This window comes from Apium graveolens, chromosome 9 (assembly GCF_009905375.1).
Source record: "Apium graveolens cultivar Ventura chromosome 9, ASM990537v1, whole genome shotgun sequence".
Taxonomy (NCBI): Eukaryota; Viridiplantae; Streptophyta; class Magnoliopsida; order Apiales; family Apiaceae; genus Apium; species Apium graveolens.
In genome coordinates, this window is record NC_133655.1 from 22,043,002 (window position 1) to 22,061,762 (window position 18,761).

At 32.1% G+C, this 18,761-nt stretch overlaps 2 protein-coding genes across 4 annotated transcripts; both read left to right on the forward strand.

Moving 5' to 3' along the window:
• The first annotated feature begins 3,263 nt into the window (after positions 1 to 3,263).
• LOC141683851 (putative phospholipid-transporting ATPase 8) lies at positions 3,264 to 11,101 on the forward strand. 3 transcript variants are annotated; one of them, XM_074488640.1, is made up of 12 exons: positions 3,863 to 3,967; positions 4,041 to 4,162; positions 4,931 to 6,291; positions 6,777 to 6,887; positions 6,987 to 7,263; positions 7,455 to 7,543; positions 7,642 to 7,750; positions 7,822 to 8,031; positions 8,138 to 8,263; positions 9,008 to 9,106; positions 9,440 to 9,631; positions 10,413 to 11,101. In XM_074488640.1, the coding sequence occupies exons 2-12, from the start codon at positions 4,121 to 4,123 to the stop codon at positions 10,986 to 10,988; spliced, it is 3,192 nt and encodes a 1,063-aa protein (XP_074344741.1). In that variant the 5' UTR covers positions 3,863 to 3,967; positions 4,041 to 4,120; the 3' UTR covers positions 10,989 to 11,101. The 3 variants fall into 3 exon arrangements, with proteins under 3 accessions (XP_074344742.1, XP_074344740.1, XP_074344741.1); XM_074488641.1 differs by having other exon boundaries at positions 3,264 to 4,162; positions 9,440 to 9,537; positions 10,413 to 10,640; XM_074488639.1 differs by having other exon boundaries at positions 3,272 to 4,162.
• A 6,424-nt stretch (positions 11,102 to 17,525) lies between these two features.
• LOC141682850 (uncharacterized) lies at positions 17,526 to 18,506 on the forward strand. The gene has a single exon (XM_074487537.1). It carries the CDS (start codon positions 17,593 to 17,595, stop codon positions 18,328 to 18,330), a length of 738 nt encoding a protein of 245 aa, XP_074343638.1. The 5' UTR covers positions 17,526 to 17,592; the 3' UTR covers positions 18,331 to 18,506.
• The last annotated feature ends 255 nt before the right edge of the window (positions 18,507 to 18,761 follow it).

The following is an 18,761-nucleotide window of genomic DNA, read 5'->3' on the forward strand; positions in this document are numbered from 1 at the left end:
ACTATATGCAGTTTGCAGTTTATTCATTCAAGTATTTTTCATGCTAATACTTGCTATTGTCTGATCAACTTTAGTAAGTTAACAAGTTAATTATAATACTGAGAGAGTTATAGTTAATTGACACAATACATGAATGGTGCATGATTATTATCCGTTGATATCAATTTTGTGATGATATAGACATATATTGTTACCTTGCATAGCCGTGTGAAATTGGTGCTTAATTATATTCTGGAAGTTAAATTGGACATAGACATATGTTAGTTTAATCAAAGAATCTATACCATAGTAATTTTGAGAGAAACCTATGATCATTGAATTTTAGGTTAGTAAACTATGATCTTACTGTAGTATTACACTACTTCATTGCTGACATGAACATACTAGAGGGAAGTAATTATCATGACTCAACTTTTCGTGTCTGAAACTTATCCAAATCTCTTTGCTAGTACGTTATTAGTTAATTAATTTAGTTTCAATTTATTAGTTTTATAAGAAAAAACCAAAACTCATTCTTGTATTTTATAACTGAATTGTTTGATAATAATTATGATTTACACACATAGACAGTTCTTGAGGAACGAAATCTTGTATTTACTACTATATTACTTGTTTTTGATTGTGTACACTTGCATATTAGTATTTTATGTAACATGTATAAATCAAAAGGTCTTTGTCAAGGGTTGTAACGAGGCTGAGGTGAATGATAGAATATCAAAAAATAAGTGAACAAGTGGCTTAACTTGATAACTAGCAGAGCATAATGTTCACTTTTAACTATAGTACCCAACATGAATTGTAGATCATGTAAAATTTGGCCCGACTTTCACGGGCATTGAAAATCAAAGCACATATTACTATGAACTTTCCGACTTTCACATTGTACAAACCAATGAACACAAACTCTACTTGATCTTCTGTTTGCTCAATTTTTTTTACTTTTTTTCAAAGTCGAGTCATTCTCCAGTAACCAAGGACAGTGAAAAGTCATCAAGATATTGCACTTAATACCAGCACACGTACGTGGATCGTTCCTTTCATATGACATTGCACTTTCCAGCCATTGATCTCAAAGGAGTACTTGATACTCTGTTGCAATGCATTGAAAAAAAATTCTCTTTTTTTTCGAAGATCAAGTAATTAATTCCCGCCAAAATATCCTACTTGAACAAAAAAGATCCCCACGCTTAAATTTTTACCAATCCCAAACATATATCACAATGCTCTACTAGTCAATCAAGACAAGAATAAATAATTAAGTTCAAGATCTAATTGGTGATAAATAAAGGGTGATAATCCCTAACAATCGTGTGTTATATAAGCCATATTTAATACACTGCTCCAAAACCCTTAGATCATTATTTCAAGGGCCCAGATCTAAGGATTTTTTTTCTCCTTTCCGCCGCGGAAGGGCATTTCTCCTTTCCGCTAATAATATTCACGGAAAGGAGAAATGTCCTTTCGCGAAAAATATCCGCGTAAGGCTAAAAAAAAATCCTTAAATCTGGGTCCTTGAAATATAGTTCTGACGCCCCTAAAGTAGTATGTTAGATAAAATTTAACCAACACACGATTGTCAGGGAACAGGACCCATAAACAAAAAAAAAGATATAGGCTGAAAGGGCATGATTACTTTTCAGGGTACTGTTTGGGACAATATGGTTATTCCTAGTGCCTTTATCATTTTCACATATACATAATATCAATATGCGCACGACATGATTTAAAGCAAATTCTAGAGCAACATGCGTAATGACGAATAACTCACCAGAAAAAATAGATTGATAAAATGATGCATCAATAATAAATTAAGCCCAAGAACTCACAAGGTAATAGCATGCTATACTCGTCAAAATTGATAGCGATGTACATTCAAGTTTTGAATTTCGTAAGCACGTACAAGACATCATCATGCATAAGGTATTTTACACCAAGGAGACATACATATGACACACGAAAAATAAATTTTCATGATGTGCATTTATCCGTATTAACATGCTATATTGACAAGGCTATCAGTTTTTAATTTTCTATTTTTTTCCTAAATATATCACTCTATAACACATAATTGTGAACACACCATAAAACTACACTATGAGAAAAGAAAAAAAACTCCTCAAGGTTAAAGATTGATGTTGTTGTGAGTAGCCACATGCGTACAAAAACAACAATATTTGCACCATGGAAAGCCATGCTCTCCCCACGGGTAGTCCGTTCAATCCAACTCGTATCACCATGGGAATCCAACCCTCACCGTGGTGTGCATGTCATCTGTTATGGACTTAATAAACTGATCTTCTAGACCTCCAAATCCAATCTCCACCGCTCAAAAGTTAGATGTCAGAGAAGAAAGATGTTGTCCAAAATTGAGGACGATCTTACCATTGAAACTCCGGAAAACACAAAAATAATGCAGCTGACTCAACCAGAAAAATTTAAGCGAATTTTTCATCTTCAGTCTGTAACTACCACTTCAAACAAACACATCAAGGTAACTTGTGGGAGTAAAAAAATAAACTCTTAACTAATAATATAGTCTTGGGTTAACTCCCAAGAAGCGTTTTTCTTTAATATCTTTGGCTAGATATAAAACTAATTTTTAGCTGACAATTTTACACCGTGATGTAAAATTCCGCACCGCATCTCCTAATAGTCATTTAATTATCTTTTCGGGGACCATATCCTTGATATAAGATTCAACTTCTTCCTCTCATCAAAAGTGCTTGTGATATTGTCATTACACCATATTTGTATATCAAAAAAATATATGATATCCCGAATATTTGAAATGATAAATCCACGCGTGATTGTAGAACCTCAAAAAATAATTTTTCTTTATCAGGAAATAAATTTGTTAAGGTGATGATGGACAAATTCGGAGACGAGCTCGAATAATTTTTTTTAAAAGGAAGCATGTTCAATATAAAATCAGAAAAGGAATGAATACACGTTTCCACTTAAAGAAGCAAAATCAAAATAAAAAAAAGGTTTGTTACGTCTTGTCTTAGCTCCTTGAATTAATAATACATACATGATACCATTACCATGTCATGTGATACATACAGTGTAACATACATATCACTTGCTCTTCTTTCCTTTGCTTACATGATCGGCAAGCCTGACCAACATAATTTGTCTCTCTCCTTATCTCTTTCTATATGTGTATGATACATGCATAAAATGACTTGTTAATTGTGTATGCATACTATAAATAGGAAGATATAAGAAAAAAAAAATGGTAACTTCCGTGTACACGTGAAAATTGTCTCTTGAGTGTTGAACATTGACGAAGAAAGAGATCTCTCTGGAACTTAACACACCATCAAAGTAAAGAATACTTTTCATCACCCTTCTTTCTTAAGTTTTTATTACTATACCTTTTCTTGTCACCTCAATTTTCATTTATACTTCATTTTAATTTATTTAGATTTTCCCATTTGTGGAAATCCTTTACTAGCTGACTAATATTCAGTGATCAGTCAGTGCTGAAATCTTTACCAAGTTTCCTTTAATCAATTGGGGACTTGGTTTAAATACTTGAAAGTTTGTTGATATCAACTTATGTTCTGTACTGTCTTTTTAATTTTATAGTATATAAATATTGGGTGCCTTCATTGATAGGAAATGTCATGATCGTTTAAGTTATATTGGATGATTCTTTAGTAACAGAAGAGAAATTTAGAAATGGCCAAGTTGAAGGCAATCTAGTGTTGTATAGTTGAGGGAGAGGTTGGATTTTGTGCATACTGTATAAATTATGTCTTCTGATATGTCTTCTGGTAGGATGAGGGGGATACATTTTAGTAAATTGTACTCTTTTTCGTGTTTTCGTTCGGTATTTAAACATGAACATAGCCTTATTGGGGAGAAAGGGTATTCTAGGATCATATACTGTAATGATCCGGATAATCCAGAAGCAGCGCAGCTGAGGAAAAGGCGGAATTATGTTTCCACAACAAAATACACGGTTGTAAATTTTATCCCCAAGTCTCTGTTTGAGCAGTTTCGACGGGTTGCAAATATTTACTTTCTTGTTATAGCTTGTGTTTCGTTTAGTGATCTGGCTCCGTACACTGCATATAGTGTTCTTGGACCTTTGATATTGGTTATTGGAGCTACTATGGCTAAGGAAGCGGTGGAAGATTGGAGGCGGAGAAAACAGGTAAAACAGTCGGTGATTTATCACTTCTATAATTTATTCGAATTTTGAATTTTGTTGCATATGATAGTCTTTTTGTATTACTTTAAGGCTTAAGCTTCTTTTTATGAATCCCCTAGTAGTCTATTTAAATTAATCATGAATCATAACATCTATGCATCTTTTTGGATAAGTAGATGTAACATTATTGAATGGTTGATGCATTATTTATACATCTTGTTGTTACAAAATGGTGTGAAATGATATTTCTGTTTGGTTGTCAAATTGTGCTGTAACATTGGCTTAATGACTGCGTGCTAACGTTCAAGATCCCCTGTTTTAAATACAGCTTTAGTGAGCTTTTAGTTAAAAAAAAAAAATTTATTTGCTCACTTAATAAGTTCCTATTTGAATTTATCGTAATACATGGCTATATATCGTGATATATGCTTAACAGGGGTTTAAAACTTTAACAAGAGGTTAAACCATTTATGCCAATTTCATTAAGATATACTAATTGACTTAAAGATGCAGACAGCTACTTGAAGTCCTTTCTGATCAAGCTTATTACTAGTATCATTCATCAGTACAAATCTTGCCATGCAACGAGTCTGCAATGTAAAACTCATTCCGAGGTTACACATCAGTCTGTTCAATGGGATGAATTTGTTGTGTTTATATGTGGTTGTATTTGCAGAACTTTTTATGCTACTCCAGTGAATTTTTATTGTTGAATTCAGTAAAGCCTTATCACATCTCTATGATTTAATGTTTTCATTCATAAATTTTTAGGATATAGAGGCTAATAATAGAAAGATTGAAATCTATGGCAAGAGTCACAGCTTCAACGAAACTAGATGGAAAAACTTAAGAGCTGGCGATTTGGTAAAGGTTCACAAAGACGATTATTTTCCTGCTGATCTGCTTCTGATCTCGTCAAATTATGAGGATGGAATTTGTTATGTCGAGACCATGAACCTTGATGGAGAGACTAATCTAAAGTTGAAGCATGCCCTCGATGTTACAGCCTCGCTTAAAGATGATAACTCCTTTAAAGATTTCAAGGCACTAATCAAATGTGAGGACCCAAATGAAGATCTTTATTCCTTTGTAGGAACTTTGTCCTATCATGGTCAGCAGAATCCACTTTCCTTGCAGCAAATCCTGTTAAGAGATTCTAAACTTCGTAATACAGAGTATATCTACGGTGCAGTTGTTTTTACGGGGCATGACACAAAAGTCATGCAAAATGCTACGGATCCTCCTTCCAAAAGAAGCAAGATTGAGAGGCGAATGGATAAAATAATCTACATCCATTTCGGTATTCTAATCTTGATATCTTCAATTGGGTCTGTATTCTTTTGGTTCTCTACTAAGAATGACATCCGTGATGGAGAACTTGAAAGGTGGTATCTTCGACCTGATGTCAAAAATGTACTTTATGACCCTGAAAGAGCTTTGCTGGCTGCATTTCTCCACTTTTTGACAGCTCTCATGTTGTATGGATATTTAATACCAATTTCATTGTATGTCTCAATTGAGCTTGTCAAGGTTTTACAAAGTATATTCATTAACCAAGATCAAGAGATGTATTATGAAGAAACAGATAAGCCGGCGCACGCACGCACGTCTAATTTGAACGAAGAACTTGGTCAGATTGACACTATTCTTTCTGATAAAACAGGTACTTTGACTTGCAACTCTATGGAATTTGTCAAATGTTCGATTGCAGGTGTTAGTTATGGTCGTGGTATGACAGAAGTGGAAAGAGCCCTCACCATAAGAAAAATATACGAGCATCCTGAAGATGGTGAGAGTTTATCTAACTTGCTACAAAGTGCTGATGCTGAAGTTGGCTCATCAAAGTCAATCAAGGGTTTTAACTTCAGGGATGAACGAATTATGGATGGGAAATGGGTCAGTGAACCTCACCCAGATGTGATAGAGAATTTTTTGAGAGTATTAGCAGTCTGCCATACTGCAATACCCGATGTGAATAAAAAATCAGGAAATATATTGTATGAAGCTGAATCACCAGATGAAGCCGCCTTTGTCATAAGTGCTCGGGAGCTTCGTTTTGAATTTTACAGAAGGACTCAGACAAGATTATATTTGCATGAGTTAGATCGTTTGAATAGGAAAATGGTTGACAGGTATGTTATGGCTTGCATCTCCTTACCACTCCTAATTTACAGGGCACTTACTGCTGTTTTGAAAAGCTTTTAAATTCCTCTACAAATGTTTTAGAAAGCAGAATAACATTTGCTATAACAAATATTATTAGGATATGCAGATAGCAATGTCCTCCCAGAACTGCTGGACATTTCTTCCATCTATTTAGAATATACAGCCGTACATATTATCTTTGATATCGAACCCATCTAGATATACTTCATACGGAAACTACTGATTCAAGTGCTTATTTTATCTTATAGAGTCATAGTTCATGATGTACAATCAACCAAGAAGATACTTAACTCTTACATTTAAAAGCTGCGGATTTTAGTCATTAAAAACCTTTACGTAAATGATAGCAGGCAACATATATACTTTACTACCATACATTTGTATATTGGTTTTACACATATTCAAATTTATGTATTCGATAATTATATGCATTTCGTTACTCATCATTCAGGTCATATGAGCTTCTTCACGTCTTAGAGTTCAGCAGTGCTCGTAAGAGAATGTCTGTTATTGTGAAGAATGAAGATAATAGATTGATGCTCCTTAGCAAGGGTGCTGACAGGTTTGACTTACACTTGACTGACAAACTGTTGGAAATAGTATCGGTCTAATCCATCATTAGTTTACATAAAAACGTAACTTTCCCCTATTCTTTATCCAGCGTAATGTTTGAAAGGCTCTCGGGTGAAGGGCGTCGCTTTGAAGCTAAGACAAAGGAGCATGTCAGTCAATATGCTGAGGCAGGTTTACGTACTTTAGTGGTTGCGTACCGAGAGCTTGGTGAGAAAGAATATAAAGTGTGGGCAGATGAGTTCTTCAAGGCCAAAACGTCTCTAGCTGCAGACCGAGATGAATTGGTGGATGCAACTGCTGATAAAATTGAAAGAAATTTAATCCTTCTAGGTGCGACAGCTGTTGAGGACAAATTGCAAAAGGGGGTAGATATTTAACTTGCTTCTTTATTGTGTTTATAATTATATTTCTGGTGTGAAGAATGAGCTAATTAAAACTTTAACACGTTATTGAAAGTGAAGTGCTGACATTATGTGTTACAAGTCCTCTCATATAATAAAAATCTGTGAAATTTGATTAATATGGTAATATTTTGGTGTCCGTATATAATTGTAAGGTTCCTGAGTGCATTAACAAACTTGCCAAGGCTGGAATCAAGATATGGATCTTAACTGGGGATAAGATGGAGACTGCAATCAATATTGGGTACGGTGGTAAATTTGATTTTGAAATTAAAAAAAAAAAAAAGAGGAAGAAATAAATATAATATATTTTCCCATTGACTCCATACACAATCTGTATAGGTATGCTTGCGGCTTACTAAGACGGGGAATGAAGCAAATTGAAATTTCATTGGACAATGCACATATAGATGCTGTTGAAAAACAAGGGGACAAGGAAATGCTAGCAAAGGTACTAGATCCATGGTTGATCTTATACCATCCAGTCGATTGATATTTAGCTACATAACGTGAAATGTTTAGGCTTCCAGTGAAAGTATCGCAAGGCAAATACAAGAAGGCCGTTCAGAGCTTAGGTCATTTAAGGAGAGTCCCACTGGTTTCAGTTTGATAATTGATGGCAGGTCCTTGACTTTTGCCCTCAGCAACGATTTAGAGCATTCATTTTTGGGGCTTGCACTTAGTTGTGCCTCTGTAATCTGCTGTCGCTCTTCACCTAAACAAAAAGCTCTTGTAAGTGTTATTATCAGGTCTATCTATTATTTGGTGTATTATCTATACCGTCATTATTATACTTTTGAAATTGTTGTAACCTGAAACAAATATTGAAGATAAGCAGGTTACAAGGTTGGTTAAAGTCGGGACAGGAAGCACAACTCTAGCCATTGGTGATGGGGCAAACGATGTTGGCATGCTTCAAGAAGCTGATATAGGAGTTGGCATTATTGGTGTTGAGGGAATGCAGGTCTCTGCAACCTCTCTTTCAATCTCTGTGTTTTATTTCAATTTTTCCTGTGCACTCTGAACAATCTTCGTACTTTATACTTCCTCTTTAATGCTGTCTTTAATGTTAAATGACATACCATCAGAGTCTGGTCGGGGTGACCTATAGATTAATGCGGGGAGCTTTGTGCACTTGGTACAACCTATAGGTTTCAAATTATATATAGGTTTCCATTGTTTACGGAAGTGGGCCCCTACAGAGAATGACATCATGTGCTACCCCGACTAGTAAATGCATTCCATCTTGATCTGGTTGTTATCCTACTCCTTTTCCCTTTATACTTCATATGAGATTTACCAGTTTTTACTTATGGTGACTTCACCAAAGAGTGCGTACATCGGGTTCAAATAATTTAGTAGGAGTTTATATGCTCCAAGCCTCCAATACCAGGCATCAGTTGTATTCAGTTTTTTTTAATCATTTTTTAATACTATAGTCTATATATATTAGCGAGTTTTCCTCCGGTGACCAAAGACAGTTCTCTGTGGTTGTGAAGAATAATCAATAGTATGCTGGAGAAGTATTCTCGCATTATAGCTGAATTGGTCTATTTAGATACGAGCTATTAAGTAATTTAGCATATATTTTGTTTTAATCTGTTGTATATTATATTTTCGAATGTTTCTGCACGTTTATTTAAGTATTGCCTAGATTTGGAAGCCAGGGAATCAGAGGGATAAAATATGAATTTGGTGATTAATGCAGGCTGCAATGTCAAGCGATTTTGCAATAGCTCAGTTTCATTTTCTTGAACGACTGTTGCTGGTACATGGTCATTGGTGCTACAGGCGGATTTCTATGATGGTAAGTTGCCTCTACATAAAACTAAATAAGTAATAGTCTAATGCAGGTTACAAGTACTTTTATTCCCATGAAAATATGTTGATGAGCAGTAAAATTACTATTCCACATATAAAGCATTACAACACTATTTAGAAAAAGAATATATTTTTGAAACAGAAAAAATAAAATTCCTACTGCTAGGAGAGATGTAGAAAAAGTGAGAAATCTTTTAATTATCTATTGTCCTGTTGTTAGCAGAAACATATTTCGGTTATTAAAATATTCTGGCAAATTATGATGACAGCAGAATATGTTAATCACCATTGCATCATTGCATGTTTTTTTTTGATGCAGATATGCTACTTCTTTTACAAGAACATAGCATTTGGTTTAACTTTGTTTTGGTTCGAGGCCTATGCTTCTTTCTCTGGACAAACTGCTTATAATGATTGGTATATGTCATTCTATAATGTATTCTTCACTTCACTTCCAGTGATTGCTCTTGGCGTCTTTGATCAGGACGTTTCTGCACGACTTTCCTTGAAGGTTAATGTTATCAAATCTTTTTATAGGCTATAAAGTGCAATTTAAAAATTTAGAAGAGATAAAGGAGTTGGTAAACTGTTTACTTGAGACCATATTACGGCAAACTTTAGTCACAAGTCTTTTATCTGTATATAATCGGCTCTACATAATTCTAGCAATAATATAAATTCATGAGTCTGATACCATCCAAAATTTACACCTTTGAAGGCCAAATGTTGTACAGCCTACAAGTTTTCACTTGCCGCGGTAGAATATATGCTTGTCTTTTTAGATTTTCAGATTTATCAAACTAATTAATGTCGATCTCCCCAGCCAAATTTAAGTAGTAGGAAAGACAGGAATGTAAAATCAGTTCATATTCCATCACCATTGTGTACTATCATCTTGTATGGCCGTACACCTCTCTAAATATTAGACTTTTGAGTTCTGTTTAATGAATCAAGGACGAAGAATATTGATTATGTCATATACTACAATCACCTTTTTCTAGCTTGAAATTTGCTACTTGCTTTAGACAGATGCTTAGAAAGAATTTAGTAAGATATCTTCAACGAGATGCAATGAATTGCTAGAGGTGGCTAATAGATGGAAGAAGTACAGATAAACACAGGCACACAGGCTCAGTGCAGATGATATCAAACATTTTCTATTAATAAATCCAGCATGTGTTATATTAATCTGTTTATCTCTGGTTATGCAGCGATGTATTAAACTTGCATTTTTCAAGAACTCAAGACATCTATAACGCATAATCTGTTGGCCTTTTGAATTTATTTTGCAGTATCCTCTTCTATATCAAGAGGGGGTCCAAAATATCCTCTTCAGTTGGCCTCGCATACTCGGATGGATGTTCAATGGATTTATCAGTTCAGTGATAATATTCTACTTTACCACCAACTCCATCACACTTCAAGCTTTCCGCGGTGATGGCCATGTTCTTGACTATGAGATCCTCGGCGTCGCAATGTATACTTGTGTAGTTTGGGTTGTGAACTGCCAAATGGCGATCTCAATAAACTACTTCACTTGGATCCAGCACTTTTTCATTTGGGGTAGCATTGCTTTTTGGTATCTGTTCGTAACTATATATGGTTATCTGCCACCCACATTTTCGACAACAGCATACGAAGTTCTGGTAGAAGCCTGTGCACCGAGCCCTTTCTTTTGGCTAGTCACCCTTCTTATTGTGGCTTCAGCCCTGGTTCCCTATTTTACAATCAGAGTTTTCCAGACACGGTTTCATCCAATGTACCATGATATAATTCAGATAAGCCGATCAGAAGGCCGGGAGATGATGACTCCTGCGGATTTAGCTGAACAAGGCAAGGACAGGTCAATTTCTTTTATTGATAAATAATTCAATTCAAGAGTTCTATGAAGATGTAGATAGAGATTTACTTGGTTTTCTGTACATCCAATTCCTAATTTAACTAACATAAGAAACAAAAAGGTCAGAGCGGTTTTTTTTTTGTGTTGTTCTCTTTACAAAGACTGTGTAGTAATGCAGTGCTTGTGTGTTCATAAATGATTGAACATCAAGGCTATTGTTAAAAATGAACAGCATGCTTGTTCTACCGTATAATTAATAATAGCTAATTATAGTTTAAAAATTATTTATAAATAAATTTGTGGCACTTGTAACGCTTTGGCCAATCTGAGCTCTGTTGCCATATCCTCATATTGGACCTGATTGTTCGTACCTTGAATTTGAACCTTAAGGCATTTTGCTATTTGAAGCCATCTGGGCTGGGTAGAATGATATCCTCCCGTATTCAGACTGGGTTGATGACCCGTCCGCATATAGATTTTAGGATTTTTTTTCATCTTTTCTTCAAATTTTTCAGTGATATACTTCGTTTGGGGAAGGTACACTCTAGTAGGGAAATTGGACAATACTGACCTTAGTGATTAATCGGCCAGACATGGTTGGTCTGTGGAGTATTTTCCTGAGCAGTTGATCAGTTGTTACATAGATTTATTTTTCTTGAAAGTAGTTTCCTTCATGCCATGATCAGGGACATTGTGATTTAGATAGAGATTTCTTGATTCTTCAAAGTTCAAAGACTGCTTGGCATCCTTGGCCGACCGTACTATCGTCTTGCTAATTTTTTACGTGTCTCAAAGAAACGTAGGAAACGCAAGTCTAGTTGTTTTTCCTTTCAAAGTTAACCAAGCTCACGTACTCAGGTGACAGTTCGAACCCTCTATATCACGCAAAGGAACAGAGAAGAATAAGGTTACACCAAGATGCGTTGGTTTAATTGGTTGTTTAAATGAACGAATCTTATATTTACCTTTTTAAGGAAGTTTATAAGAATATGTTTATGTCATCTACTGCTAGTCTCCTATGAATTGTGTCTCATCAACTATTGTACTTAAAAAAGAAAATCACCGGTTGCGGCGAGTAACCGATATACTGGTTTGGGCACTGAGAATAAGAAACATAATAAAATAATGTTAATTTTGTTAAGATAAAGAAAAAGAAAAAGTATAATTTATTGGAAAAAAAGTATAAAGTGGGTTAAACTGATAGGATCATTATTTAATGGAAGAAAGTAGTGGGTGTAGTTGATTTTTATATTAGAAATTTTTTACTATTTTTGATAAATTTGAAATGGATATCAAAAAAGAAAAACTTATAGAAATGAATGGGATTGAGGGAATAGTAATGAGATCTGATTAAAATAAGCAAAAGTAGATTTTACATGACCTCCCCGGTACATGACCCAGCTGCATTAAGATGACGTCAGGAATGACCCAACTTTTTCATTTACTTTGGGCAGCAATTGCTTCTTACCAGCTTCTTGCTAAATTAGGATCAACTTGACATAAATTAAAAATATATTCTGGAAAATTTAAAGCTAAAGATTTAAGTTTATAAATTTAATCAAATTAATCGGCTTGTCTATATTCTTTATGCGATAGTAATATATGTATAATTTTATTTTAGGGTTTTTGAGTTTTTTTATTTGTAATAACACTAAACTAAAATGAATTGATTTTTTTCATGTATTATAATCATGTCTGCACTCCGGTGACACCTCGACTAATCTAAAAAATGAGTAGCAAAACATCTTATTAAATTCGAGCATACACTCTTAACATGAAAAATCACTTTTAATGTGATAGTATAACAAAAACTATCTTTGCAGCAAGTCTTTGTACAAAGTCTTTACTCTTTCCTTGCTCAAAACTCGTGTCAAAAAGTCTTTCTTTCATCGTCATTGCTGCGGTAAGGTATTATTACTACCATTTTTGCTACTCATATCTTCTACCACAAGTTAGCTATCCATTTTAATATATATATGGCTTGTGATTCCGTTGGCAACTGGTCCGGTAATCTGCTTTGACAGCATTTCATAAATTGTAAAGTTAATATATAAATACAAATTTATACTCCCTCCCTGTGTCACACCTTTATATTATATTGGGACTTATGTTGGTACAATCGATATAAAAAATTTTAAATTTAATATATAAATATAAATTTATACTTCATTTATTTCATCCAATTATTTATATTGAAATTTGGATTCAACACGAAATTTAAGAAAATATATAGATTAATAAAAATGTAAGATTAGTCATTATATATTATATAAAGCGAGTATATATATATATATTATATGAAGGGAGTTTAGTGCAAGTAAATAGTGAATGTGAGTATTTTTTATATTATAAAATTTTAGAAAAATTTTGAAATATAAGGAATGGAGACGCACATCCATGAAAGAAAATTGTAAATAATAAATGGGACGGAGAATAAGATTTTAGATCTGATTGGTTTTTTTCCTTAATATTCAAAATTAAAAATAAAATATTTAAGTTGAGTATCACTAGTAAATTAATTCAAACGTCATTAATTATGGATTCATAATTAAATGAAATTGAAATAAAATTGATAATATTTTTTTTAAGAATTCAGGAATTGAGAGCGACGCTACGACTTTATAACAATAGTCATTTATTATTAGATTACAGGTTTTCCTAAAATTTGTCTGAATCGAAGAGTGGATTATTAGATTTTTCATCCCTTTTTAATCTAGGGGTTCTTAGGTGAATATCCAGCCCCAGTGTTCGTACCTACCAATATAGAATATCAATTTTTTTCAGTAATTATTTAAAATATAATATTGGGGGTATTAGCCGGTCAATAAATCTCCTAAAAAAGTTTCAGGAACTTGGATTGTTAGGTTCATATCGCATATTATTAACATTTATTAATAATTTTTACTTAGTGCTCTGCTGTCACACCAATATTTTGTTGGCTATTAATAGTTGCTTGTTATTGATGATTCATAATTGTTTGATCTCTTGATGATCTACTTTTAAATCTTAATTTTTGTTTCCCTGTTTTTAAATTCGTGATATATTATAAAAAATTTGTTAAATTATCACTTAAAATATTTTTTGTTAAATCTACATACACGTAAATGAATTACATCGAGATATAATATCTGTTTCACAGATTTATTTCTTTCAAGAAAATTTATTATATAATCAAAAGAAATAAAATATATATTCAGATATTTAAACAATAAATTTTTAATGATCGAAAAGTTAAAACCCATAAAGACCAAGTGTTGGTTCTCCCAACAAAGTCTTCAAACCACATACAATTGAAACAATAATTAATCTTAATTATCATAAAATTTAAATGTACTAAATTTTCTTGGCAAAAAATGTACTGATATAAATGAAACAACTACTCAACTTATATAGTTATATGTAAAAAAAACCTTGAAAGAAAATATGGAAAAAAGGAAATAACTTAAAGACTATATAATATACTTACAAAAGAACTGCAAATTACATTATTATTTCAACCACTATTAACATTTCGTTGAATAATATAAAAATATACAGTAAATAGAGATGTATTTTAATTATATTTAGATTTAAAGAAGTATTATTTTACTATAAATAATATATAATTTTACGGAAAATAAAAGTATTGTAATTATTATATGATTGGACAATTGTATTGTTTAATAAAAAGGGACAATTTTATTATTTAATTAAAAAGGGAATTCGTCTATTAAAGTTTGTTTTTGACAAGTATCTTTTTACGGTTTAAGTTCTTCATATTTTTCTTCTTTTTAATTTATATTAAGTATGTCGATCTATTATTTAATGTATTTTTTATTTAGATAATGGCCTCGTAGTTAACGACACTTAAGGGCACCATCTATTAAAAATGTTGAAAATAAGTTTGGGTATCAAACTTTCATTTTTTTCAATTGGGCCAACATTTTGTTAATTTACGAAAATTTGAGCCACTTTTATGTTTCTATACTATACTATAATAACTCGGAATAAGGTATAGTTTGTAGTTTGGTTACCCCTCATTTTAGTTATCCCTTTTATATCACAACACAACCATAGATCTTTTTCATCAAATAATCAGAGCCGTCAACAAACATTTATATTATTATTTATAAAAATACATATAAGTTCTCAGGTTTGAATCTACTTAATAACAAACATTTATATTATTTATAAAAATACACATGAGTTTTCAGATTTGAATCTCACTCACCAACAACAAACATTTACTTTATTATTTATGAATAAGATCTCAGCAATCATATATTATTTATACTATTTGAACCTAGCTTAAAATTATAATTATATAAATATTATTTAGTATTTAATTATTTATATATAATTTTAATAAAATATATAAAATAAAATTAAAAGTATATAAAATAAAATTAAAAATATATAAATATTAACCAAGACTTGTGCATCGCACGGGTCATAAGATAGTTTTATTCTAATTTATATTTTATTTACCATACAATCATCCATGTATATCACGAATAATAATTATAGTTGAATAATAATGGGTAATTTGAATGATTTTTTAAGTTATTACTTATAGTTGCATATTAATAATATTTTATTTTCCTAATTAAGATATATTCTTCTAGAATTCTTAGTCATATATGGCCATTTGTCAAGAGTGGGTTTCCCTCAAAATAATCAAAGACTAGGTTTCCCTCAAAATAATCAAAGTCTATTTATCAAGATTCAGACCGTTTATCTGATAGTCCATATATCAAAAATAAAAATCCCCTATATTAATCTATTTTATACATACCGGCCTGATATAAACTCTGAAATCAAGTTATTTCAATTTTAATTGATAGTATTAAACATAAAAAGTATGAAAAGGTATCATCACGGATATATATTATTGATTTAAGATTAAATATAGTGAAATGTTATTTTCAGGTTTTTTTCAGGGTAAAATATTGTGAAATGATCAAATTATTCTTATTTTAATATTTTCAAAAATTATTTATTGTGAATGCAGGGGCCAGCTTTGTATTTTCACCTTTCCTTTACTTTATAAACAAAAAAAAAATTAATGTGAAAATAACATTTTCCTATGTTGAAAATAAATTTCATGATGAATTTAATGGTATATTGTATCTCACATTAACAACATTTTCAGCATGTTTATAGTTCCTATCCGGAAGATAAATAGCTGAAGTGTATTTGAAACTGTGGTGAAAAATCACATTTACTCAACTCTCATACAAAATATTTGTTTATGAGATTAATGTGAACAATAATTGTGAAGCTATTATTTTATGGGGATTTATAGGCTGGTTTGCTCAGAAATTATTATCTTCATTTTTTATGGGTATTTATATTCATCTAATTAAGCAATTCGGAAATAAAAATACTTAATTATTTAATTTGTTTTTCAACTTGATTAATTGAGATTTTGTCTTAATTGAGTTTCTTCCGCATTATTAACGAATTCAGCTCAAAATTTGGGGGGAATAAACCAAGAGTTAGAGCAATTTCAACAGTTTGGTTCAAATTTGGACCAGATTTCGGTTCAAATTTGGACTGGTCCAAATTTAGACTGAGCCTTTTTCAACTCCAACAGTTTGGTTCAAATTTCGGTCAAAATGATAAAATGTTTTTTTAATATTTTAAGTTTTTATAAAAAACAATATTTCATTCTTGTATGATATTAATTTGTATCTCAATATTTGATTATTACTATTATAATTAAATTTATTATTTTAAATATAAAATGAATAACAAGTAATGTGATTCTAATTAAACTTTAAATATATTATAAAAATAGTAAACACATTTATTTCTATTTTTATAATAAAAACATTAATAATAAATATTGCATTCAAATAAGAAAAGTACAAATATTAATTATATATTAAAATATTTTTAATTAATACTAATTCTTAGAATTAATATATTCTTACCACAAATGTTCAATTAGTGCATTTTCAAGCGCAACATGAACCTCCTTATTTCTAATTTAAGAAATGTAAGCATTTTTAATTTAGTTGTGTTTTAGTATTTTATTAATATAATATTATAAATAAATAATAATGAATTTATTTATTAGTTAATTACATTTATAAATATCCAAAAAAAAAAATTATATGTAATAAATTAAATAAGAAAAGTCAAAAACTATTATTTTAATCTTGGTCCAAATTTGGACAGATGAATAGTGTCGGTCCAAATTTAGGCGTATTATTCATCGATTAAATTTGAACCAAGATTTGATTTCTTAATAAATTTAAACAGAAATCGGTCCAAATTTAAATCTTTAAATAATTAGAGTGCTCCCAGGGTGTTTCCTGTCAGGAATACAATGACAGAACAGAGTACATTGACCGCCGATATGAGTGAGTAGAAAGTGTGCATTAATTACTAGTTACCCCAAGTAACGCGTGAATAGGGAGCGTTGAGACGCACAAATTTAATTGTTGTTCGTTTACTTACCATTCACACGTACTTGTTGATCTTTTACTTACTAGGCTTAATTAACAATATTTATTTGTTAAATACAACTCACACGCTAAACTCTCACTTGTTTTAAGACTTTTATTATTCTAATCACACCCAAAAGTCACCTCTTGTCTATATATAAAAACCATCATTTCATCATTTCACAGTATCATTCATTCAAAATGCAGAACAATCAAAACTTGAGCCCTAGCTTCAACAGCTACTCCTCAGATAATCTCGCCGAGATCGCAAACAATATCGCCGATGAACTCAAGCTCACTAATTCCAACACATTTCTTCAAGAGGAAGATGAATTCGAGTTCTCTCTCGAACTCTCCTCCGATCAAATTAACAATCACGGTCCTGTTTTTCCTATTTTCAATCGAAATTACGAAAATGAAGTCTACAATAACGAAGCAGATTCGACAATCAAATTGCCGTTGAAAAATCTCTTCCTCGAAGAAAACGAAACATCTCATTTATCATCCTCTTCTTCATCCGAAGATGAACTAGAAACTATACCTCCCGGAACTTACTGTATATGGAGACCTAAAAACGACGTCGAATCGTCTCCTGCCACCTGTAAAAAGAGCAAATCCACCGGATCGGCGTCGAAGCGGTTCAGAATCCGAGATTTGATTAAAAGAAGTAACAGCGAAGGTAAAACGTCGTCGTTAGTGTTTTTGACACCGAAGAAAGATAAAATAGTTGACGAGAAGCTGAGATTAGATTCCGGTAAATCCGCCGGGAAAATGAGGACTCCGGCGTCTCCAACGTCGTCGGCGCACGAGACGTTTTACATGAAGAATAGAGCGATTAAAGAAGGTGAAAAAAGGAAATCGTATTTACCGTACCGTAAAGATCTGCTAGGGTTTTTCGTGAATGTGAATGGACTTGCTAAACCGTTTCCTTCGTTTTAAACGTCGTCGTTTTAACTGCATTGTATATAAATTATTTTTTTGTTTAATTTAGTTAATTACTGTTGATGTTAAGAGAGAGATGGGGTTTGTTGGGGCATTAAAGCACAACAGCCTGAAAATGTAAAATATTGTTTAAATGCAGTTTTGAGTAAAGGCAGATTATAGGTTCATGAAAACACGGATCATGTGATGGGCGTGCTGTCAATATTTATTGTATTTGTAGGTTGTTCTTTATTTATGGGGAGGTACATTTGAAAAGGTTGATACAAGTATTAAGTTGTTGTAGCTTGATTAAAGTAATCAAGTCATGTGGAGGGTTGTAGACTTGTAGTTAGATACATTTTGACATTTTAACTCCTCTTGCCAAACATCATCGCTATATTTTATTACTTTTTTTAGCTGTCATCTCTAAAATCGTTTGTATAAAATAT